We start from the raw sequence: 25809 nt of genomic DNA on the forward strand, positions 1-25809 counted from the left end.
CAACTCTTGGGGCTGTGTGACCCTCTCTTTGCTCTCCCCTGGCCCTCCCTGCTGACCTCTTCCCTCTCCACTCTCCCTTTTACAAGCATTCACTGAGGACCCACTGTGTGCCAGGCACTGTTCGAGGCTCTCACGACGCAGCAGTGAACAAGACAGACAAAAATGGCTTCCCTCAGTAGCTGCCCTTCAACTGGGGATAGATGGTCAATAAGCAGATGAATAGGCAGGGGCTCACGGGCCACAGAGAAAAACGGGCAGGATCAGGTCCAGGAGTGTGACTGAAGTGGGCGTGGGTTGGTTTCTGTAGTGGGTTTAGGGAAGCAGGTGACCTTTGAAGAGACCTGAGTGAAAGGACAGAAAGAGCTGGAACAGTAAAAGACAGTAGTCGGGGAGGGGTGCAGGGGAGGGTGACCTGGAGAGTATAGTGCAAAGGCCCTGGGGCAGGGAGGCTCTGGCAGGCTGAGGACCAGTGAGGAGGTGAATATGCCCAGAGGCGAGCAGGAGGGCCTGGGCCTGAGAGGACGAGGGCACAAGCTAGCTAGTAGATTTTCATCCTCGGAGTCAGGAGGACTCACTGAGCTTGCCTAGAGGTGTGCCGTGGTCAGGCTTCTCTTGCCGCCATTCATTTGCCCCGTGCAGCATGAATAAACACTGGTTGGGGGAAGAAGCCCGCACACTGTTATTGGGCACTTCCTGTGTGCCAGACCTGGGGGATTTGATGGCGGGGAGGAAAGGCGAGTCCTTGACCTTCCAGACTCTGCAGTCTGGCCCTTCCGCCCGCCCTGGGCTGCTCCCACCTTTGCCACCTGTCTCCCAGGCACCGGCGGGGCTCCGCACCCACCCAGCTCCCCTTGGCTTGCCCAGGGCTTGATGGGAGTTCACGCGTGGGCTCTGAAGCCAGCTTGCCTGGGTTCCGAATCCGGCGCTGCTGCTTACTAGCTGTGTGACCTTGGGAAGGCTCCTTGGGAGTGAACGGGTGAGCAAATGAATTCGAGATCAAAAGCGGAATTCCGGAATTGGGGCCGCCTTCGGCGTGTTGCACCTGGGCGGGTTCCAGCGTGAGGTAGCGTGGGGGTCCCTCGGGGCCTTCCCGGGTGCGGGCGCCCCCCTGCCCTCGGAACATTCCCACGCCAGCGGCAGCAGCCCCTTGCTCTGGTGACGCAGACGTGACTGCCCCGTGTGACTTCACGGCATGCCTTGCAGCTCCTGGGGTTCTGGGGGCCGTTCCCACGTGAACCCGTGCTCCCGCGTCCGGGGGCTCAGCACCGACAAGACCCAGCCGGAAGGGAGCAGACCCTGCCTCGGAGCCCACAGCCCGCGTGCAGGCTGCGGCGTTGCCCTCGGCCGCTGTGCCCTCGTGAGGAGGCCCCGTGTCTCTCCGAAGCCCAGCCTCACACCCCCGGGTGCGGGCACTGTGAGGCGGTCAGCTTGGTGGCTAAGGGGGCGGGCTCCGGAGCCAGACTCCCTGGGTTCGAATCCCAGCCCTGCCGTGTGGACGGTGTAAGCACTGGCGAGGTGACGGGACCTCTCTGAGCCTCCGTTATCTGCTCAGTGAACCGGGTAGAAGCGTAGCTCCTCCCTCCCAAGGCTGTTGGCATCCTTAACTAGGTCAGCGCGTGTGGAACACTTCGCACAGCACCTGGCACGAAGTAAGCGCTCCTTTCGACTAGCGATCGTCACCAGTGTCAGTAACGAGTAAGCCCAGACCGTCGCTGTGAGCTCTTCAGTCCCAAGGACTGTGTGTGCACACGCGCGCTGCCGCTGTGCTGTCCCGCACGGTGGCCACAAGCCACCTGTGGCTGTTAAGGGCCTGCAATGCGGCTGGTCTGACGTGCTGTCATGGTAAAATAATTTTAAACGCTTACTGTTTAAAAATGTAGAACATCTCCTTAATGATTTTTTTATATCGATTACATGTTGAAACAAAAAGATTTTGAATATATTAGGTTAGATCAAAATGTATTACTGCACTTCATTCCACGCATTTCTGTTCACACGTCCAAAGAGCGGCTCCTGGAGGGCTGGTCTGGGCGCAGCGGCAGTGAGGACACCCCGCTCCCGGCCGCGCGGCAGGTCCCCGGGGCCGGCGTTCTGTTCCACGGAGCTCAGCGTCACAGGCGCTCCGCACGCCAGGGAGACGGCCGCGCGGGGCTGCCTGTGTTGCTGTTGTCCCCTCACCGCTTCCACGTGCCCACGACGCCGGAGGAGCGTCAGGTCGGATCAGGATCTGCCTGCGACTTGCCAAATGCAATTAGTGCGTGGGCTGAGATGCGTGCGCGGTCGGAGCTTTTCTCCTCCGCCTGGGAGCTCAGAAAATCCCGGTCGCCCCCTCAGGGGTTCCGAGGTGGGAAGCAAGCTGGTGAGGGACTCCGCGTCGTTAATAATTGAGCAGATATTCATTAGCCACCTGCTGTGCGGCCTCGGCTGGCCCCGATGCTAGAGATCGGGCAGGAGCGCGGCCGCTGAAGAGCCGGCTCGGCGGGGGCGGGGGGCAGCAGCCGCGGGCGGCCTGGAACACTAGCCGGCCGTGAAGAAGACCCGTGGCTGCCCGCACGCGCGGGGCGTCTCCGATAGGACACGGAGTCGTACCGCCGGACACAAGAGCGACTGTGCCGTGTGGTTCCATTTCCGTCGAGTTCAAGAACAGGCAAAACGAGTCTGCAGGGATCGAGGTGGAAATCAGGGTTATCTGGAGGAGGGGCTGGATCGGATCAGGAGGGGCCACGGGAGCCTGGACGAGCTGGAACCCCTTGTGTCTGGATCTGGGTGGTTACACGGGCGTGTACTTGGGGGAAGTGCCGTCAGCTGAGCAGCGGAGCCGCGGGCACAGCTCAAGGCCCGGACGCTGGGCTCGCTATTTGTTGCCGTGTATCAGGTTGCCACGAACTCAGCAGTGTTAAACGAGTGTGAGTGTTACTCTCTCACAGGGCCTCGTGGCCTACGAACCGACTGAGCTGGGTGCTTCTGGATCGGGGTCGCTCAGAAGCTCGCAGGCAAGACACAGGCCGGGGCCTCATCCTCTGAAGCCTTCTCGGGCTGGAAGAGCTGCTTGCAGGGGTCTCCCCCCAGGGGCTCCTCGCAGGGGCCTGGCAAGCTAGTCCTGGTTGCTGGGAGGAGGGCTCAGTTCCTTGCCACGTGGCCCTTTCCATCCTGTGGCAACCAGCTACCCCAAAATGAGATTTAAGAGACTTGAGGAGTCGTGGTCCCTGGTGCCTCACCTCCTGTGACTTACTCTCCGGAGTCACACTCGTGGCTTCCCCTGGATTTTGCCTTAGGATCAAGTCACTGGGTCCGCCCACACTCAAGGGGAGGGGAATGAAGCTTTACTCCTTAAATGGAGTAGTAGCAAAGAATTTGTTGGGCTTATTTTAAAACCACTACGCATGCTATACCTGAATTTTAAAACAATTTTATTCCCTATTTCAAAAAACATCAGGTGATAGGATAGAAAGTAATGGGTTTTAGTAAGTGTGTTCACTGTGCTTTCTGAGGAGGTGACATTTGAACTGAGCTCTGAGTAGGAAGACTTATGAAGATCAAGGGAAAAGCATCAAAGGCAGAGGGAACAGCAAGTACAAGCGCTTTGCTGTGATATTGAGTTGCTAGAGATTCAGAAAGAACAATATAGCCAGAAGTTAAGGAGTAGGGGGAAAGGAGGAGCTGCGAGGGGATATGTAGAGGCCACGGAGAAAGAAGTTTGAGTGTGACGATCTAAAACAGCTCAAAGCCACTGGCAGGATTTTAGCAAGGGTGAGGTCCCCTCCGATGGACATTTTGAACAGCGAGCTTTGGTTGTAGGAACAGGAGTAGAGGCCGGAATCACCAGAGAAGAGGCGATGGTGGCTTGGAGTAGAGTGGTCACAGGGTCAAGGAGAGAAGGGGACAGGTCTGTGTCCCTGGGATCCCACATGCTCAGATCTTCCCAGGCGGCACCCCAGAGGCCTTGTCCTTGCTGAAGGCGGGAAGGCTGAGGATCCTTCTCCCTCCAGGGAGCGTCAGGACCGCCAATCAGCGGAGCCCGTGCTGTCTGGCAGGGCCCTCCTTGGGCGAGTCAGCCTCGCCTGGGCTATTTTTACCCAACTCGTGGGGCCCGTGTGCTCCCTGTCCAGATGCAACACCCCCATTTCAAACAAAGGGCACTTTAATTCTGGTGAAGCACTTGGTAGTTGCCACTAGCATTTGACCTGCATGAACTGAAACTCCTTGGTTCCTCTCCAGAGCCAGGCCTGGCCACACCCTTGAGGAGGATGCCCGCTGCCCACTGGGCCCCGCCTGGGCAGGGTGGGCGCGCAGGCTCCACCGGTAAAAGAAGACGTTGACCATTCTCCCATCTCCGGCCATGTGCCTTCCCCTGTGGACAGCCATTAATACTTGGTTTTGGTTTCGAACTTTCTAGGGAGAGAGGCAACAGAACATAGTTTAAATGCTTCATTGGAATCCAGATATTTTCCAGCTTTTGAGGAGGGGCACCCATCAGAATAGGATCGTTTAAGAGACATTTGTGCACTCCAGTGTGGACTTGGATTTCTTTTTTTTTTTTAAAGGCCGGCCTTTATTTATTTATTTATTTTTTAAGATTTTATTTATTTATTTGACAGAGAGGCAGTGAGAGAGGGAACACAAGCAGGGGGAGTGGAAGAGGGAGAAGCAGGCTTCCAGCGGAGGAGCCTGATGTGGGGCTCGATCTCAGAACTCCAGGATCACGCCCTGAGCCGAAGGCAGACGCTTAACGACTGAGCCACCCAGGCGCCCCCGGACTTGGATTTCTAAGCGAGCCGTTGACAGCTTGCAAATGCCTAAATCTTGGACTTCTGTTCCTTTCCAGCAAATCCTGGTTTCTTTCACTCTTGCGGGGACAGGTCTAGCACACTCACTTCTTCGCAGCATGCTACAGCTGCAGACTTATGTGGTACCTTTTGATTCCAAACTGGAAATGGGTCTGGAGATTTGGGGCCCATCAGTACTGAGCATCTGACCCTGCCCGTCACGTGACAACTCCCTACGCAGGCATATTGCCTCATGATCGTGCAGGTGGTTGAGGGGAACGTGGGCTGGGGGCTGGGAGTCCTGTGTTCTGTCCTGGCCCCATTACTTGGGTGATCTTGGACGCTGTACTTTACCTCCCGGGGCTTTAGGGGCGTAAGGTTTATAAGCAGGGACCTCTCGGTTCCTTTGCTGCTCTGACATCAGGAGTGGCTTCGTAGCCCCTCAGCTACCAAGATGAAGTGCAGCAGGTCAATCAGGGACCCAGAGGAAACGGCGGGACGGGCTCAGAGAGGTCCCTGGGCAAATATCTGAGAGGCAAAACCAGCCAGCCACCCAATGAAGAGAAATGATTGTAATGTTTTAGTAACTACTCACGTTCGGTTGCTTTCCAGTTCCCTGTGCCGCTTGATCGCATACTAGGAATATTAAGTTTGAGGGTGTGTCCTGATTTAGGTCATGCCCCCTCACCTACAGTGAAGTTTGCCAAGTTTCCCATCTCCAAGCCACAGGCCGTGCACATCTGGAAAAAACAGCGCCCTCAGCCTACTGAGTTCTTCACTCCTGTCCAGGTGGAATACATTTCTCTGTGCTTCCTCCTGCGGCTCTGAGGCTTTTTGAGAAGGAAGAGTCAAAGGTAGACAGCTGGCTGGCAGAAAGGCCCCTCACGGTGGTTGGTACAGAAGTGTGCTGGGCGGATGAGTGCTGTGAGGACGCGGAGCTCCTTGCCAGCAGTGAGGGCTGAGAGGGCAGAGGGAACACCGGCCGCATTGGCTTATCTATAATATGCAAAGGGCATTTTGGAGTTTGCTGTGCTGAGTGCGGCCCACAGGCCCAGAGCACCACGGCCCACAGGCCCAGAGCACCACGCCGACAACTTCCCGGTGGCGGGGGTGGCCAGGGTGACCAGCAGAGTTTTATATCAAGGGCATGCCAGGTGGCACTGGGAGACTGTGGCATCATGGTCCAGGCATCTTACCTACAGAAATCCCAGCCATATTTCTGGGCTTAGTTGAAATGCTGCCTCCTGTCTGTGAGTCTGATCTCCTGGCTGTCGGAGCTCTCCTGCTTGCGAATGCCCGAGCACCTTGCAGTCCCACTCCTGCTCCTTGTATTCGAGTTAGCTGGGCACTGCGTGATCGGAGGCATCGTGGAAGAGGGAGCCTAACCTGGTTGGCATCAAACCCCGCCACATGTTAACTGTGCTATGGGGCATGTGGCTGAACCTTGCTGAGCTTCAGTCCCTCATCTGTAAAGTAGGAATAACATTCACTTTCCTGAAGTGTTTGAAAGCTTGAACGTAGGGCATGTTGAACACCTGACATATACTAAGCATTTAATAAATGGTAGATAGTGCCTTTTTTTTCTTTCTGTAGACTGTAAGCTCTTCAAAAAAAACCTTTTTATCCCCAGCACCTGGCACAGTGCCTAGGACATAAGTAGGTACTCAGTAAATGTTTACTTGAGTCAAATGAATTACTTCTAGCACAAATATTTCTCAAAATTTCTTGTGTCCTATTCATTATTCCCTAAATAATGTTAGCCCATGTTTTGACTTCTATACTCTCTCAATGAAAGAGCTGCAGACGACATTCCACACCCAGAAGGGGGGTGGTGTGCCTCACGTGACGCTAGAGCTTCTTGGATATCGTCCTCTTCTTTCCCACCTGATCTAGGTGATGCTCTAAGGACAGGCTGGCCTTGAACCATCGCATATGTTTTGTTCTTTTTCCTTCCAGATTCTTAGGATTTGCACCAGGTACACACCAGAACAAGACACCATGACTTTTTCAGATGGCCTTACCCTAAATCGAACTCAGATGCACAATGCTGGATTTGGTCCTCTGACTGACCTTGTGTTCACCTTTGCCAACCAGCTCCTGCCTTTGGAAATGGATGACACAGAAACAGGCCTTCTCAGTGCCATCTGCTTAATCTGTGGAGGTACCAACTACCTAGAAAACCCTCGTGAGACTCCATGAAGAACAACTTACGCTCGTAATTTATGGGAAATTCCTATCTCCATTTTGGAGTAATTTTGCAGGGAGAAAGGCATGTGCATAAACAGCCAGGCGTGCATGCTTGGGGTTTGTCGCATTTTTCCATATTGTTGTAAATGAAATGAAGGCATTTGGGATCTTTTTGCTCTGAAATACCAAAATATTATTTCTCCAATTGCTACTGGATTTTTTCAAGGCAGGATCAGACTGTTGTAAAATAAATTGCCTAAGGACATTTTAATGATAGTGCAAGGGACTTCCATGTGCTGTTTGCAAATTTAGTGGCTGGGACTACAAGTCACTGGGTTGTCTTGCCCCCCCCCCCCCCCACTAACCCTTGAACAACTGGGATAAAATATGGCTCTCTTCTTCGTACTGACCCCTACTGGCTCACAGGAGGTTGAATCGTAAGTGGTAAAAAGTAATGGCTTTAATTACGGGGGCCTATTTACCTTGCTTTTAAAACCATCCGGCTGCTCAGGTTTGTTTGAATTCAGTTCAGTAGTGACACCTCCTGGTCACAAGAAGTAATTGTCTCCCTGGGACAAAAGCTACCAGGCATCAACATGAGCTTTTGACCAGCAAGACGGACATTTTCAAGTATCACTACTTAAAGCAGTTGCATGTATCTTCAAACTTGTATACGTGATCGAATCATCCAATTATAAAGTCATAATACACTAGGACCAAGGAAACAAGAAAGGGAAATGGGCAGCAGCCCTCTCGCCTGGCAAGCGCATAACTCTGTGTTCGGATACTAATTACTACTTTATTTCTGCTGTCTAGACCGCCAGGACCTTGAGGAACCAACAAAAGTAGATAAGCTACAAGAACCACTGCTGGAAGCACTAAAAATTTATATCAGAAAGAGACGACCCAGCAAGCCTCACATGTTTCCAAAGATCTTAATGAAAATCACAGATCTCCGCAGCATCAGTGCTAAAGGTATGTCTTTAGAGTCGACATCGTATTCATGAAGTGGTCCTGACGTGTTTTTTTCAACTTGATGTTTTCATTCAGGATGTCTGATAATAGCTGCTTTTTCATTGTTGTTCTGGAAGTTATTTCTCACAGAAATCAAAAGGAAGAGTATCCACCCTTAAAAAAACCTCATAATATCTTACCCCACTCAATGATCTTAATAGATTATGAGTTTATAATTCAGGTGACTAAGTGAACAGAAAAACTGGGTTTTTTTCAAATTTATTTGAGAGAGAAGGAGTGCACGTGTGCAGGGGAAGGAGCAGAGGGAGAGGAAGAGAGAGAATCCCAAGCCGACTCCCTGCTGAGCACAGAGTCCTACGGGGGCTGGATCCCAGGACCCTGAGATCATGACCTGAGCCGGAATGGAGTCCGACGCTTACCCGACTGAGCCACCCAGGTGCCCCTAGAAAAACTATTTTCCAGAGAATGTACTATATATCGACAGGCTTTTTAATTTTCTAGTTTTATACATTTCATTCCTTTCCACACATGCTTTGCTTGATGTAAACTTGACTCCAGTTTTTCCTGACCATCCAAACCTCAAGAAAATGAATGGTACTTAGGGCAACCGTTACTGGTGAAGTTTCTCTCTCAAATCAGTGTTACCATCGCTCTCTTGTGTGGAGGCAGACTGACGTCTGCACACTTCTCAGCAACGGAATTCCGGCCTTCCTGAGAGGTATAAATATTCCTTGCCTAATGATTTTCAGTTTGTGTGGCAACTCGAGCAATTGCAGAAGCGCCTAGAGCCATAGGACAGTTGAGTGCTAGAGTAGGGCTTTTCTGTGTACAGAGAAAACTCAGCAGCAATCCCTGGTGCCAAGTGTGCTGTTGTCATTCTCCCTCCCCAGGACGTGCTCTGTCCCTGAAGGCCTGGCTGAGCCAAGGAACAAACTCTACATTTCAGAAAGTGCTTTAAAAACATGGTGAACTTGTTTGACAAGGAGTCTCAATTCCTGACCTCCTTCTAAGAGGTTCTCTCAGTGAGCCATTCTGAGTTCATCGCTAGCATGGGCCTAAGAGTACGCAAATAGCAGATACCAGTGTTTGGCCATTGTAATTGTGAGGTCTTTGATTTTAAAAACAGTGAGGCTGTTTAACTTAATACAGTCGTTCTCTATATCTAGCTAGACCAGTGCTAATAGAATTAACTGTGATTATGGAAATATTCTATAATCTGCATTGTCCAATACAAGGAGCCACTAGCCACACGTGGCTCTTGAGCACTTAAAAAGTGGCTAATGCAATTGAGGCACTGTTTTTCCTAATCGTATTTAATTTAACGAATTTAAATTTAAATCGCCACATGTGGCTGGTGCCTACTGTGCTGGACAGTGCGATGCTACGTCAGCTTGATAATCACTGCACATTTATTACTTAGGTCACTTCCTTCATTTGTGGGTAACTGGTATCTGTGACAACTGTCTCAAGATATGTTCCTTCTGGTCTTTTATCAAGTAAATATATACTTCCAACCTTTCCTAAAACTGACTCAGGCATGGACTCATCAAATTGAAGCAAGTCACTGCATCTGCGCTGCTTTCCTCGAGATGAAGTAACAAGATTTAAATGTTGTAAAATCAGGACAGCCTCTGGGAGGCACTGGTAGCACAGTTTTCACAGCAGATGAAAGTTGATCCCGAGTTATTCAGCTTAACTCCCTATCTCTACCAGATTTCTATTATTTCTCTTTAAAAGGTGCAGAACGTGTAATTACCTTGAAAATGGAAATTCCTGGATCAATGCCGCCTCTCATTCAGGAAATGCTGGAGAATTCTGAAGGACATGAACCCTTGACCCCAAGTTCAAGTGGGAACCCAGCAGAGCACAGTCCCAGCACCTCACCCAGCTCAGTGGAAAACAGCGGTGTCAGTCAGTCACCACTGGTGCAATAAGACACTTTGCAGCTACTTCAAACATTCCCCAGTACCTTCAGTTCCAGGATTAAAAACGCAAGAAAAAAACATTTTTACTGCTGCTTAGTTTTTGGACTGAAAATATGTTAAAACTCAAGAAGGACCAAGAAGTTTTCATATGTATCAATATATACTCCTCACTGTCTAACTTACCTAGAAATACAAACTTTTTCAATTCTAAAAATCAGCCATTTCATGCAACCAGAAACTAGTTAAAAGCTTCTATTTTCCTCTTTGAACACTCAAGATTGCATGGCAAAGACCCAGTCGAAATGATTTACCCTGGTTAAGTTTCTGAAGACTTTGTACATACAGAAGTATGGCTCTCTTCTTTCTATACTGTATGTTTGGTGCTTTCCTTTTGCCTTGCATACTCAGAATAACCAAGACACCAAGGTTGTGAAACAGACTACTGTACGTGTCCAGCTAAGAAAGGCTCAAAAAAAAATAACTGTCTTGCTTTCACAATGAGGACATCAAGGTAAGGAAAGGGGACTGTTGTACAGTATGACAAGATAAAGCTAGAGATAACTCTAATTTAGTTAGTACAGAAGCTTGTCCTTGCTCTTTTTGACGCTCTCAAACCGCGTCTTCTATTTCATGTTGCCCAGTAATAAGATACAAATTCACTGCACTAGCAGAAGAGAATTCTGTATCAGTGTAACTGCCAGTTCAGTTAATCAAATGTCATTTGTTCAATTGTTAATGTCACTTTAACAGTGGTTTATTACTTAATGACATAACTACACAATTTTTTAAAAAAAAAATACATTTTTACAGTAATGGTAGCCTCCAAGGCAGAAACACTTTTCAGTGTTAATAAGTTTTTTGTTTACCTATTCACAAGCCATTAGGGAAATTTCATGGGCTAATTAGCAGACTGGTCTACCACCTATACCATGTAACTCTAGTGTCCTTTCTGGTGCATGCCTGGTATGGAGGGTTTTTTCTAGCCTCCTTGATGGCCAGAGGCTAATATGAACTCCCAAAGGCATGGACAGAGAATCTGCATCCTTTGACCTTGTTCGATCACTATGAAGCAGAGTGAAAGCTGTGGTAGAGTGGTTAACAGATACAAGTGTCAGTTTCTTAGTTCTCATTTAAGCACTAGTGGAATTTTTTTTTTTTGATATATTAGCAAGTCTGTGATGTACTTTCACTGGCTCTGTTTGTACATTGAGATTGTTTAACAATGCTTTCTATGTTCATATACTGTTTACCTTTTTCCATGGAGTCTCCTGGCAAAGAATAAAATATATTTATTTTAAAAGTGTATGGGAGCTTTTACTACACTTTCATCTTTAGTAAAGACACAGAGCACACAGTTCCATTTTTAATGTTTAAATTTCATTTCAAAAAGCAGGTCTGTAGTCTGCAACCATGACAGTTAAAATCTGTGCTAGTGCACGGCAGTCTATAGCAAGTCTACGAGCCAATCAGACGGTACGTGACATTTCAATGAGTAAAAAAGGGCATAAAACTGTATGTGTAAGAACAAAATGTTAAAAGGCCTACCACAATAATAAAAAACCATCAATTACATTGTCACATTAAAATAAGCCAGATGTACAAAAGTCTGAGACAGAAAAGACAAAAGGACAACACAATTTATCTGTTGAAAAATGTTTCTGTGCTCTTTGGGCACTTAATTAATTAAACATTGCAAAATCAACATCTTCTTCTTCATCAGACTCTGCAAAATATTTTACTTCTTTCCTAGCCCTACCGGTCCGTGGCAGAGAAGGTGGTTCAGAAGTGAAGTCTGATGGGAAGATGTCCACATCTGAATCCTGATCAAAAGATGTTTTCTTCGGTTTCTAGACAGGTTTAAAAAAAAGAAAAAGACTACTGTTAAAATGAATTATTATTCCTTACACTTCACCTACATTTGAGAAATATTGCAAATAATGAGGTTACTAAAATCAGAATTGTAATGCTGACTTAAGCATAAGACCAGTTATCTAATCCTTTTTTCCCTTTTAGAAAAATAAGTAAGTCCAACAATCTGCCACCTTGGTGATCTCTTTATTGCCAAATATGCACAGTGTCCAGATTAGTAAAAATTACTTATTTCTAAGTACCTATATTCATGAAAGGAAAACAACAAGAGTATACACAGTACGGAGTACATACTGTGTTTATAAAAATGCAGGGAAGTCATATCAAGATGGACCAGAGACACGGAAGATGACCGGATGGAAAAAGGTCAAGGTGGAGAGCAGCATAAAGCTAAAATCTCTAAGTTTATATTTTTAAGTTCTAATAGGAAAAGAGAAAAAAGAGGGACATTTGAGGTTTTTTCTTTTACCTTAAAAAGATTGAAAATTAGCCATAGTCAAATGAATTCAAGTTAAAAGAGAAAAATCAAATTAGCCCTGGTCAAATAATTCCAAGTTAAAAAGAAATAGCCTTTATTTGGTCTGAAAGTAATACTTCAGACAGGTAGCACATAACTTCTATGGCTCATTGGATGAAATAGAATACTCTTAATTAAATAGGCTAATTTATGCCATGCTTTTATCCAAGAAATAGTCCTGACTATATGGATTTTATACTTGGATAATGCTTTAACCACATACAAAGCCCCCTATGCATAAGACAGGCTAGGTTAGGAGACATTATAGTAATAAGCCAACTAAGCCAGTTATACAGATCATCATAAAACAACGCACTAAAAAGATGTTCCCAATTACCTTGCTTGCTGTTCTGGATGTTTTCCTGCCAGGGTTATAGTCACCTTCGTTTTCAGAGCCAGATGCTTTCCTTTTCTTTGCCCCTCGGCCTTTACCTTAAAATGATACAAAGGTGGTGTTTTTTTATTTTTTTTTTTTCCTCCCAAGGTTAAGTGCAATATAAAAAATAAATACCACAACATTATACTTCACTTCTTTGGCATGCCCCAATCAGTACGGCAATCCTGGTCTCTAAATATAAATGAGGTAAAAATATTTTGGCAGCATCATTTCAGTTCTGGGATTGATAGGACTAAAGAGTATTTCACAAATACATTTAAAACTAGTTGGAAGGTCCTGGTGACAAATTTTAATGACCAAGCCCGATACACAAGAGAAAACACTGGCATTTTGACCATATAGTCCTTGGGCCTGAAAAGAAAATGTCTTCAGAATGCTTTTTAACTTGTATGTGACTAAAAAAAAAAAAAAAATTAGTTTCTAATTTGTCATTGACTAGTACCTTTAAAAATATAAAATGAATCACTAGAAAAGTAATACATATTAGTACAAATTTTATGTTTAAATATGTACTCAAATTTTTGCTTATCACACATTAGTAATAACCATTTTAAGTAGCACAGTCTTAGAATAAAACCCCCAGTATTAATCATGTAATAATCTGTCAAATCCATGTTCCTTCTCAGACTTAGAAGTACCACACGCAGATTTTTTTTTCGGCCATCTACCTAACCTCTTATTCTTGTTGGAGGAGGAAGAGAGAAAGGTAATATGCAAATGGTGATAAAATATTATCCATCCTACAGTGATGCCAGATGCCACTGAAAAAGAAAATGGAACTAAAGTGCAATTCTAAATTGTAAAAATTCCTTAAGGGCTATGACTAACCAGATTGTACTAGTAAAGACAGCCTAAATGATCTCAGGATGTTTACCTAATGAATCAATAAAATGGCACTCGTGAATTTATAAAAGTTTCCAATCATGCATACCATAGGTATTGACCTCATAGTTACAGTTTTTTTCCCCTAGTCTCCGTTGTTTCCATGTAGGTCTGTATCACCTTATCACAACCACCACTTTAAGACATGAACACATTGATGGGAATATCTGTCAGCTGGATAAAAGGTTGAGCAGCGACCCTTAAAAAAAATTATGTCCTTGCAGGATTTTCTCTGGATGCAAATGTTTTGATTTACCTTTTATAACTTTTGATATCTTATGTATTCCCTAAAAGTATCAGAAAATAAATAAAACTAGTTCTCTCTGGGGAAAAAAAAATATGTCTTACACATATATTTTAAAAAACACCTTAGAGGACTTTCTAGATTCTGGAGGCAAAGGGTGGGGGGGGGTACCAGGGAGAACTGATGCTGGTGCCTTTACACGTCCCTGAGTACAGTGATTTCCTAGATGAGCAAAAAGCTCCAGTCAGTCCTAGCGCCAATGACAGTCACTCTCTCGTTGGTAAGGAGCCCTCATCTGACTCTTTAATAACTACTTTCAGTGAGTCTGGGGCAGGGGGGTCTTTGCATCATTCTTAGGGGTGCAAGTTGCTTACTTAACCTCTTTGAGTCTCAATTCCCTGATTTATAAAACAAAGTGCTAGACTTCCTCTGGACTCTAATTCAGCACTGATTCTTAGATGTTGCTTGAGGAGCAAAGCAATTTAAAACATAATAGGTACACAGCCTCTCTAACTTCAGTGAGTAGAAGAGACTCTTTTCCACATGGCACACATTAGGTTAACATAATCCTCACCTTTTGGGGGTGTAGTCTTCTTTGGAATGCCAAATTCTGAATCTGAGTCAGAGTTGATAGGCTCTACTTTCTTCTGTTTAGGGGCTCTCTTGGGCTTAGCAGTTGTATCTGAAGACGGTTTTCCTATTAAGCAAATTTCCATTTCATAAATCAATGTAATATACTTACCAACAAACCACACTCAAGTGAATCCTATAACAATAACAATCCTGTAACAATCCTATAATCCTATAACTGCTGATATGAAATTGAGTAGCCTTAAATAACAAAATGGTTTCTTTCACTTGCTGCCAGTGTAAAGGCAAACAATTTCTCATAGAGGACAAAATGCTTTTTATTAGGAATAATTTTCCTTTTGATATTTCAAATGAGATTATTTTAAACAAAGGCCATTAAAGTGAACTAAGCAGTAACTATTAAAAAGCAGTAGTAAAAGTACAGGATAGTCATGACAAAAAGGTAACACATTTGACATAAATTACAACTCAAGTATAACCACATGTTTAGTCCTAACTTCTTTTTTTTTTTTTTTAAAGATTTTATTTATTTATTAGACAGAGATAGAGACAGCCAGTGAGAGAGGGAACACAAGCAGGGGGAGTGGGAGAGGAAGAAGCAGGGTCCTAGCGGAGGAGCCTGACGTGGGGCTCGATCCCATAACGCCAGGATCACGCCCTGAGCCGAAGGCAGACGCTTAACCGCTGTGCCACCCAGGTGCCCCTAGTCCTAACTTCTGTTTTTAGAGAAAAAAAAAAAAAATTTTTTTATGGGACCCTCAAAAATACCATGAATAGAAGCTGATTCACTTCCATCCAAAAGTTGAAATCCAGAAATGGCACTTTAATGTGCAAAGAAATATGAAGATTCCAGGTAAGTACATAATAGACCCAAAGGCCTTTGTTTTTACGAATTTTAAAATAGACCTTGTTTTTCAGATTTCCAGTCTTTGTGAAAACTGATAAATCAGTCTTTACTTGTGTGATTAGTAAAAACTAATTTGGAAAAAAAAAAAAAAAATCAAATTAACCAGCCTTTTTTCTACTAAACAACAACAACAACAACAACAACAGGCTAATTATATGGAAAATATATTCCCAGGCCCAATTTGAGGTGGCGGGGTGAAGGCCCCTCATTAGAACAGCAAGTGGTGGTGGTAGCCACAGATTTCGTGCCTTTCCCCCTGAGTCCTTATGACTAAATGTACCACAAGAGCCCCATGGCAGGCAGTTCTAGCGCGAGTATAGGCTTGATATAGCAGTACGTTCTAGGAACCACCTTTTTTCTTCATTAGTTTGCAGGCTTGCAGTGTTAGGTGGAAGTCAGATATCTCAGTACTATGAGCTTTTTCTGCTATAAACTACCAGAGCTACAGAACTTAACTTGTATAGTAATGTATGTAATTTGGAGTTAACCTAGAACCTCACAGAGGGACAGGACGCATCCTCTCCTTGAAATGGTATTTTGTGGGAACTGTAGTTTTGGAAGAGGCTAGAGGAAGAGTGAGGGGTTCAACTATTTTACACAGGGATCACTCACGCAACTGACACAAGGCTAGTTCAACTACTGGTGAAACAAGCAAATAGGACAGGTGCTGTGGTATGCTAGCCTTTTAGTTAATACTCCACTCTAACTCATTAGGTTAATAAAGAGGAGTGAGGAGCTTGACGAAGGAAACAGGCTGATATGTTCAAAGAAGTGATATGACTCCCAAGATTTCAGGGTGGTTATAAAGTGCTCACATGAAGACAATTTTTTAAAAGATGCATAAAGGGAAACTAGGGCCTCAGTATGAGTTCCCCAGAAGCAGATCCCACCTGATCACAAGCAAAGACTCAAGTACAAGTACTTACTTGGAAGGTAAAAAAAAGTACAAAAATGAGACGTGAAGAAAGAAAACTGTCATCACTCTTGAGGGCTTACCTCTTACCATAAGCAATCCTGAGCCAACTCTAAAACACACATCCCAGAGTTAGCCTACCTGAGAAGCAAAGCACTAACATGTTTGCAAACCAGCTTCCCTCCATCACTGATAAAGGGTAACTGGGGTGGGGAAATAGGAACATTCTAACATAGTAACAAAAAATCCTGAGGCAAAGAAATACAGACCCTGGCCAATATGTACTGAAGTGGTATGGGCAGGGCTCCTGATGTGTCGGCCAGAGAAGCTCCTGTAGTTAGTGAACTTCTTACCGTGGTCCTAGTGCAGTCAAAGTAAAGTAGGGACTTCTGTTGTTCTGCTACATCTAATAAATGTGTGTCTACAATGGTATTGTCTGTTTTACATTTGTAAGGTACTGAAAAGATAGTCCATACTGTATGTTTATTTACTTGCTGTGTAAGGAACACTTAACCTTTTTACACACAAAGCACTAATACTGACCTCCTTCAAAAATACCAAGAGTATGTACCTTGGTACAAATAACAGATTCATGAATTAAGTCAAACAAACTTAGATTTATATTTATGGACAATCTAAGGTTATGGATAAAAAAGAAGATACAAGACACAAAGAGAACCTCAACTGAACTGACCAATCATTCCAAATGAGGCGTGAAGATATGATCTACATGAATAACACAAGCAGGCTACTAGCAAGACTAAATTTTAATCTATTTTACAACCTAACAACCACAGGGGACCTTACTAGAAAGCTAACTTTAGTAAAAATGAATGGGATTATTTTATAATTACAGCAGTTTTAAAATGAGATATTATACACATTTTAATAATTACCTCATATGGTTAGAAAACAAGAGGGATTTTCCTTATACGCATTTATACTATCTTCTACTAAAGTCCAAGTGCAGTTTCAAATTATATTAAATTTCCTTTAATATTAACTATAATCATTTATGCAATGCTTAACAACATCAAATATAGTACATACCCTTTTTAGCAGCTACTGTTTTACTTGGAACTTTATCTGTTTGTTTCAGACCAAATGATGGTGAAAAAACAGAGGCAGAATCTTCTTCATTACTGTCAAACTTAGCTGAATCTAAAAATTACAAAGTTTTTCAGTAAAGAGATTCTATAAGGACTAATTAATAGTTAAACTTTGATGACTTCTCTTTAGCTAGATAATTGATCTTATGAATTTCTACTTTGTCATCATATAGTCCATAATAAACAGCTGAAAACAAAAAAATGTAACAATGTTATATGTTCAAAAATGTTAACTCTTGTAAAACAATATAGAAATGCAGAGTAATAAAAATTCTTAATAGTCCCAAATGTTCATCATTTAAAACATAACTGGCCAACTCAAAAATACTGATTTATTTTAAAATGGAATATTAGAAAGTTCTCACTGTGATTATTTTAGTATCTATACATCTAACGTTATTAACCATTTCAGGAATATCAGTAATAACGTTCAAATCTAAGAGAGTAGTAACTTCATCTTTTAAAAACCAATTTTAAATCATTCAAGGTCAATTTAAAAGGCAGGTAGGCTTACCTTCAGTCTACTTTTACACCCAATTAATCAATCAATTCCTCCCTCCACTTCTCCCCTCCCTTCGTCAAACCAGAACAGGGACTCTTAAACTGTCCACTTGGATGTGATAGTTTTCTATAATGTTTTGACATGCTGTCAAAAATGCCTATCTATATGCACAGAACATATACCAGATCTCTGTCTGTCTGTATGTGAGTGTGTGTATATACAAGACAGTTACGTCTACACAAATTGTTTTGACCTTAAAAATTCCACACACAAAAATACAGGCAATAAAAAGTATATACCCCAATTAAATTTGCTTTTATGAAAGTTTTAGTCTTTTAGCTACTACAGATTAATACAAATCTGCATATTAGTCCCTTTATAGTTTTTAAAAAACTGTCACATATACATTCACATTGCCATGAAAATCAAATTTCATGTTTCAAAATTTTTTCTTTTTCTCTATTAAAACACTATACCCACGTCCATACACTTCATGCACACATCTACCTTTCCATCTAAATGATTCTATATTGCCTATTTTGACCAATTTGTTGGTACTCATCTCAGGAAAAACAAATAAACCTTATTACGTTGAGGGAAATGTAAAAAAGAAGTATTCTACTCATAAAAAAGTCCATAGCGATAATACAGTAAGCAACCAATGAAAAGACTGAATGAGCATACCATCTTCTGACTTCTGAGAGTATGAAGGAAATGAGAAGAGAGTCCCAAAATCTTGACTTTTTTTGTCATGTGAAGATTTTCTATTAGAAAGAAAAATCAAACCACCACCATATGATTTAAATATATGGTTTCAACCTTGGTAAATGATATATATAATATGGACTACGGGATTATAATTACAGTTCTCTCACTGGTCTTTGTTAAAGACAGGGCAACCAAACTTGATTTTTCTGTCTCATATACATAGGTGTGCATACATACACACACAGACACCAGAAAAGCCAATGCTTTAACGTAAGAGAATGGAAGTTGAGCAAAAATTAGAGCCATTCAAAATATCGCTACATTAAATTTTATGATTAATAGAACTGTTCCAGAATTCAGCATCAGTAAATTATTGCCAAAAACCTGAGGAGAAGGTCTGAATCTCTGTCAGAGTCATCAGTAATCCTATTTCTGATCCAGACTCCACATGATAAAACACTTCTTTATAGTAAAGACCTTCCTTTAAAAATCTGAAATAGCTGTTGGGATGAGCACTGGGTGTTATACGCAACTAACGAATCATTGAACACTACAACAAAAACTTATGATGTACTATTTGTTGGCTAACTGAACATAATAAAAAATTTTAAATAATAAATCTGAAATTGCTCACAAACTTCACATCCTACACATTAGTGTTTGATACTCTCTAGAGGCAAAAAAAAATAGTAATAATAAAAAATGAAAAATCAATCAAGCCCAAAGTTAGGGAAGAAAATTAAACCTCCCAGTTCTAAAGTTCTAGTAACTTCTCTGAACCATGTTGTCAGAGTATGTCCCATAGGCCTGCTACCTATTTTGATAAAGTTTTACTGGAACACAGCTATGCTTGTTCATTTACATACTGTTCATGGCTGCTTTCCTGCTACAATGGCAACACAGAGTAGTTGGAACAGAGACCATACAGCCTGTAAAGCCTGAAATATTTTCTATAGAGCCCTTTATGAGAAAACAAAAACTGCCAGTCCATGCTATAAGATATAGCAAAGTTCAGTAAACAGCTGCAATCTTTTTTTAAATATTTTTTATATTTTTTGTTTTTGTTTTATTATTTTTTTGTTTTGTTTTTGATGTAAAGTTCCATGATTCATTACTTGCGTATAACACCCAGTGCACCATGCAATACGTGCCCTCCTTAATACCCATCACCAGCCTATCCCATTCCCCCACCCCTCTCCCTCTGAATCCCTCAGTTTGTTTCCCAGAGTCCATAGTGTAAACAGCTGCAATCTTACCCAGATTTGTTCCTTTGTGAGGAGGACCTTACCTCGAGTGATGATAAATTCTGAGACCACAGCTTACTATGAGACCTTTGATAGATGTCTAAGTAACTAACTGCACCATATAACTGAACAGTAGTTGCTTCATTACTTACTCCGGAGTAGCTTTTGATTTGCCTGGTGAAAATGTATATTCATCTTTATCTAGGCCATCTGAAGGAACAAATTCATCTTCCCCATCATTTGTTATGGGAGATGCTTTAACTTTCAATTCCTCTAAATCATTATTGTCGTCGTCGTCATCAGCATCATCATCCTCTTCTTCTGAGAAATCAAATGTGTACTTAGGCCTTTCAGCTAGGAGAAAAATAAAAGTGAAGGTTAAACTCAAATTCAACTTCATCCACATGACATATTATGAATAATGCATTTGAAAAATATTCCAGCTATCGCTAACACAAGAGAAAAAAAAAAGACAAGCATTCAGGAACAACAACAAAAAAAGAAGCCAACAACTTTGGCCTCAATTATTTTGATAATGTTAAGTGTTCATCTTGTTCTTCCCAGGAGGCAAATGGGGTAATGCTGCATATGGAAAGGAGAGCATAAACTAATGAGATTAATTATTAGGGTGCTGTTTGTCATACTTAACTCATAAATAGCAGGGAACTCATTGTATAAGTGACTACTAAGATTTCCCATTTCTACAATTACAAAAGACCAATTTTACTAGTCTTAGTGCTAAACTTTCTCTTAATCTCTTGCATAAAAACTTCTATCTTCTATTCACAGTAGTTTTACTATGAAATGACAGACAGTAATTCTTCAGATGAATGAGAAAAAAATAGATATAAACCCTAAGTATATTACTAAAACAATAATTTAATATAAAGCATAAAAGGTACAAACTATGGGGAAAGGCACATTGGTATAATGCAAGTAACTTTTTTAATTTCTAGCATATACTATGGAATAAAATTTTTAAAACACCTGGTTGCCATGTAATTTTATACTTCATTTTACATGTATGATAAAGCCTAATACAATTTTGAAGCATCTAATTTAATAAATTCATTTTCACATAACTTATTCATGTTAATTCAACTACATACCTATGCACATTAGGAAAAGAAAGTCAATCACTGGTGATTAGAGAACCAAAGAATTTAAGGCCTGACATATAATTTAAAAAGCATGTCCCAGAGGTAAAATAACCATAATATGGTATCATTCATTTTAAGTAAATTAGGACTTAGTAAAATCTGATAAGAATCTATAAAATAGGACACTCAATTTTTAAGTATTTGAAGACTTCAAATTAGTGAATATTTAGAAAAGATAAAACTGCATACTTAACAATATAGAATAACAAAATGGTATCTTCATCCTAACTCTAGCACTGCAGTTACATTTATTATGGGATGTGCATGGAATCAAACTCCTAAAGTCATAGGAGGAAATTTTTCATGGGGGGAAAAAAATGAAACAGAAACAAAATTACAAAGCACTTCTATTGATCTATCACTGTTTAGTGTTCTATCAAGGTATTATTCCTACCAAACATCTTCAAACTACGGAGGGAATGTAATCCAAACTTTCTAATAAAAATAAGAAAACTTGATTAACTTTAGAGCAATTTATGTCCAACTTTGCTAAAAACATTCTGTAAAGCAATTTTTTTTGTCTTTGAGAACTGTAACTTCTGCTATACTAACAATTTAGTACTTTAATAGCACTGATAATACTAATAATACTAAATTACATGAGTAATATTAACTTGGTCAAACTATAATATACAACAAAATAAATATAAAATGTATCAAAATACCAGCTGCTCTCCTAAGCAACGAATCTCTTGGAATAACCACAGGTTCTGTTTCTTCCAAGTCACTTTCTGACTTGGATTCATCATCTGACCAAGGATTCCGTTTCTTCACTTTCTTTGCACTGGATTTACCAGCTGATGTAGGTGTTTTTCTCACCCTGGTACCTAAAGACAAAACAACAACAATAAAATATGTATCAATACTTATACAAATATCATTAGTAAAAATACAACTGTTAATAATGAAAGGTTAATTATAAAATAACAAGTGTTCATGAAAATTGAGAAATTATATCAACTATTAGAAGAAAAAAAACACGGTTAAAAAAAATTAGTAATACCCTGTACGTATATGTATTTTCTCACAAAAAAACTTTGTAACAATTCCTCACCAGGCTCCTTTTTCTCCCTTTTGGGTTTGGGACCTTTATTTACAGGAGCTGAAGGGATCAACGCCTCTTCTCCAGTACCCTCTACTGGTGTTCCACTGAATTCTTCATCATATTCTACTTTTACTGCTGTGGTATCAAGATCACCCTACACAGTAAACAAACAAACAACAAGAAGTAAGAATAAAAATTAACACCATACATTTTAGAGATACACCTCCAGCTATAGATCACTTCTTCATATCAGATAAGTAAAAAAATAATAAAATGTGATTCTACTGAGGTTCAAACAGAGGACAGTGATCAGACCATATTTTACTTTATCTATAGCAAATGATACTGCTTACCATGCTAATATTCTGATACACTCTATGAGATGACAGCTACTTAAAAGCAACCGTAAAAAATAAGAAGGCCCCATTTGATTAGCAAAGGGACTTTCAAACCAATAGCAAAACACACCAAAGGGTACGGGCAAAATAAGTTCCTATAGTTCAGGCCTCTACATACTAGAAAACATCAGATTACTGAAGGAAGATAAGCAACAATTGCCATGCACTGCTAGGCATTAGTCAAAGTCTCCCTACCCTAAGATTATTAAAAGACAGAGAAAGACACAATGACAAGTCACTGTAATACAAATACAAATAACAAATATGGAGGGAGGTGTAAAAGTAACCCGTGGGGAGAAGTGAGCAACTCTGCCCAGAGAAGGGTCAGGGAAGAGTCCATGGAGAAGGAGCCTTTCTAATTAGGTTTTGAAGAATCACGTATGTTTGCTAGGTGAGGCAAGGGAAGGAAGAAGAGCATCCCAGGCAAAAGACACAGAGGCACGATCGCCACGTTGTATTTACGGAATTACAAATAGTCGGCTAGGATTCAAGGAAAGGCAAAGAGGAATAAGTAGCCACACAGAAACATAGGGAGGCATGCAGTTGCTACATCACTGAATACCAGAATCTGTGTGTAGTCATTGGGGTGTCACTGAAAACTTTTAAGCATTTGTGCAATAATCAGACTTATATTTGGAAATATCACTTGGGTAGTAAGAGACTAGAGAGAGATGAATGAAGTGGGAAAAAGTACACATGGTAAGATCACTAGAGATAGGAAGACTAAGAAGAACACTTTCATCAAAGAAAATTTATGGAATTCTAAAACAGTATCAATGGGTACAAAGATAAGAGGGTGGATTTTGGAATTGCTTCACAGGCAGTCAGTAGGATTTAGTTACTGATTAAATGAGCAAGTCTCAGGTTTTGGAGTTGTTAGTGATGGCTGATAAGGCACAGAGGTAGAAGAGGTCTTGAAATCAGGATAATGGGCTCAGCTTCAGATATGTGAAGTTTGAGGGGCTTTGGGCATTCAGGTGGCTTTATTACCCTGGCACTCCTGAAAACGTTACAGCTTAGGGACATAGATTTAAGAGTCACCAGTGTGAGTGAAAAAAGCTCTGGGCATAGATGAGGTTACTTGAGACCATGTAAGGTAAAAAGAAGAGTGCTAAGAACAAACACCAACTGAAAAGGAGAGAAGTCATTTCCTAAGGAGGAACCTGTGTATGGTAGGAAGCTAGGTAAGAGGGAAATAGTATAGATGTCAGTTTATCAGAACAGAAGAGAGTGATCTCTCTGGTATCAGAATGTTCCTATGCTTTCAAATATTTGTTCAGTATAGAGAACTCTCCAACCTCTCACTCCAACTCTGAGGCTCATTTCCCAAGCTCTAATTAGACTACTGGACATATCTACATATCCCCTGGGTTCTAAAATCAACCTGCCGAGAAAAATCTGCCTCTCTCTTTCAGACCAGCATGCCTCCTCTTTCCTCAACTCTAAACAGCCCTCTCGGTGTTTCCTTCTTCTGGCTAACTCTTGCCCAAGCTGCTGGAGGGTAGGTAAGTCCCATACGTTTAAATCCTCAACAGCACCAGTCAATGCCAATGACATAAGAGGTGCCTGGTAATTTTTTTTAACTAAAAGCAATAACAAATAAATAGTAAAAATAGCTTACTTTGAAAACCATACAGTCCCTTTTCTGATTATGAGACTTCTTAAATTGGTCATAATGTAGAACTAAAGTTTCATTTTTAAGCTGATACACTTTTTTGGTTGTTGCTCCATGATTTTAAGGTAGAATGCTGCTGAATAGAGTATTTCTACCTCTCATTTTCAAAACAGAATCAACTAAGTAACTCTTCACGTATATGTGGATCCCTGACTTAACGTTTTCTTTCTGTGGACCAACTGCTCTCATAGAGCAAATGACTTCCTATCACAGTGAAATATATTAGAAAGAAAGCATGACTTAAGCACACAGTAAAATTAAAATACATATATACATCATTATGAAGATGGAATCTACCAACGAGCTAAAACATACCTTTTTCTTCTTCAGCAACTTTTTGCTGGCATCTGCCTTCATAGCAGTAATTTCAGGAACTATTCTTCTTCCATAAGGTGAGGGCATTGTCTCTTCCAATTGAAGTTTCTTCACCTTAGGTTTGCCAACTTTACCTTTTATTGCTTTTCCAGCCATTCCGGCCAGAATATCCTCTCGTTCTTGCGCTTCCACTTTCTGAAGTATAATTATAAAGGGAGCAAGGGGAAGAGGGTGGGAGCATAAACAACTCATTAGAAAAGATAATCACTACTGCAAAAGAAATTAAAACTAGTATCAATTAAGGAATAAACCTTTCCTTTCAAATGATCTAATCTAAAATAAATGTTAAAAAAAAAACACACACACAATAATTCTAAGTCAAAAGACCTGGGTTGTAGACCCAAGTCTGTCTAACTAGCTTCTCATTTGTAAAACAAGGGGGAAATAACTAAACGACCTATATGGTCCCTTCTAACTCTAAGATCCTATGGTATGCTGGGCAATTTTAGATAAAGTTTACATGTTCTACCTTTCTCTACATTAAAAAAAAAAACAATTCTACCTGGAGAAAACTAAATTATAAAAAAAAAATATTAAAATTGCTGTTATAAGCCTAAAGACACTATCCTTTTACTTTGTAAAAATCAACATACCTACAATCATATATATTTTGTTCTTATTTCTTTAGGGGAAAAGAGACTGAGTCAATGAGCTATTTTGAAGTCAGTTAAGAAAATTTAACTGAAAGAAAGTATCAAGATGCAATTTATTCTAAACTCCAACTCTGTATGTTTTTACATCCATCTACACCAGACAGATCGTTTCTTTGTAACTTCACATGGCTAGAAGTTTAATCCTAATGTGGCTTATAAACACACTGACCTTTACAGAATTAAAAGAAACTGAAATAATTAAAGAAGAATTTTCATTCTTATTTCATAAACATTACTTTTCCAAATATATTTTAATGGAGACTTAACCTACATCCAGTTCTTCAACAAATGCTGCTAAGTCTTCTTTCCAAAGATCTGAAGGAGATTTTCTTTTAAGATCATTGACCTCTCGCCCCTATAATAAGAAAGTAGTATAATTTAAACATTCAGTAACTTAATAATTTATACAGGGTAAATCAAAATACTTCTTTTTGGAAAAAATAAAGAAATGGATAATACTGAAATAGTTTCAAATTATTTAACCCACAAAAGTTCATACTTTTGAATCTCTCTGTTTAATCAGTTCTTCAACTTTTTCTTTAGTAAGAGACCACAGAGACATATTTAAAATATAATTAAAATCGGGGCCTGAAGGAGTTCCTGAATCAGAGGAACTATCATCATGCTGGTTTTGTGTTTCTTCCTCTTCTGCTGCCTGTAAAAAATAATAAACTTTATATTAAAGTCCTGTATCAAATCAATGCTGAATTTTACTGAATATTGAGTTAAAAATTCCACAAATGCTATACTCTTAATACTCTATCTTA

General features: G+C 41.2%; 2 protein-coding genes across 2 annotated transcripts in view; one reads left to right on the top strand and one right to left on the bottom strand.

Annotated features, from left to right (window-relative positions):
• LOC103681999 (retinoic acid receptor beta-like) overlaps nucleotides 1-11061 on the top strand; it is a 31820-nt gene extending 20759 nt beyond the window's left edge. The window contains exons 5-7 of the mRNA XM_008711574.2: nucleotides 6723-6927; nucleotides 7770-7928; nucleotides 9666-11061. Of these exons, the coding sequence (XP_008709796.2) occupies nucleotides 6723-6927; nucleotides 7770-7928; nucleotides 9666-9862 (561 nt within the window). The 3' untranslated portion in view covers nucleotides 9863-11061. The remainder of the gene's footprint in view (nucleotides 1-6722; nucleotides 6928-7769; nucleotides 7929-9665) is intronic.
• Nucleotides 11062-11203: 142 nt separating this feature from the next.
• TOP2B (DNA topoisomerase II beta) overlaps nucleotides 11204-25809 on the bottom strand; it is a 46973-nt gene continuing 32367 nt past the window's right edge. The window contains exons 26-36 of the mRNA XM_008711581.2: nucleotides 25542-25697; nucleotides 25314-25397; nucleotides 24330-24524; nucleotides 21951-22095; nucleotides 21562-21723; nucleotides 19889-20090; nucleotides 18469-18548; nucleotides 17224-17334; nucleotides 14337-14459; nucleotides 12577-12671; nucleotides 11204-11700 (exon numbers count right to left, since the gene is read on the bottom strand). Coding sequence (XP_008709803.2) covers nucleotides 11533-11700; nucleotides 12577-12671; nucleotides 14337-14459; nucleotides 17224-17334; nucleotides 18469-18548; nucleotides 19889-20090; nucleotides 21562-21723; nucleotides 21951-22095; nucleotides 24330-24524; nucleotides 25314-25397; nucleotides 25542-25697 — 1521 coding nt within the window. The 3' untranslated portion in view covers nucleotides 11204-11532. The remainder of the gene's footprint in view (nucleotides 11701-12576; nucleotides 12672-14336; nucleotides 14460-17223; nucleotides 17335-18468; nucleotides 18549-19888; nucleotides 20091-21561; nucleotides 21724-21950; nucleotides 22096-24329; nucleotides 24525-25313; nucleotides 25398-25541; nucleotides 25698-25809) is intronic.

Source organism: Ursus maritimus, unplaced genomic scaffold (assembly GCF_017311325.1).
Source record: "Ursus maritimus isolate PB19 unplaced genomic scaffold, ASM1731132v1 scaffold_20, whole genome shotgun sequence".
Lineage (NCBI taxonomy): Eukaryota > Metazoa > Chordata > Mammalia > Carnivora > Ursidae > Ursus > Ursus maritimus.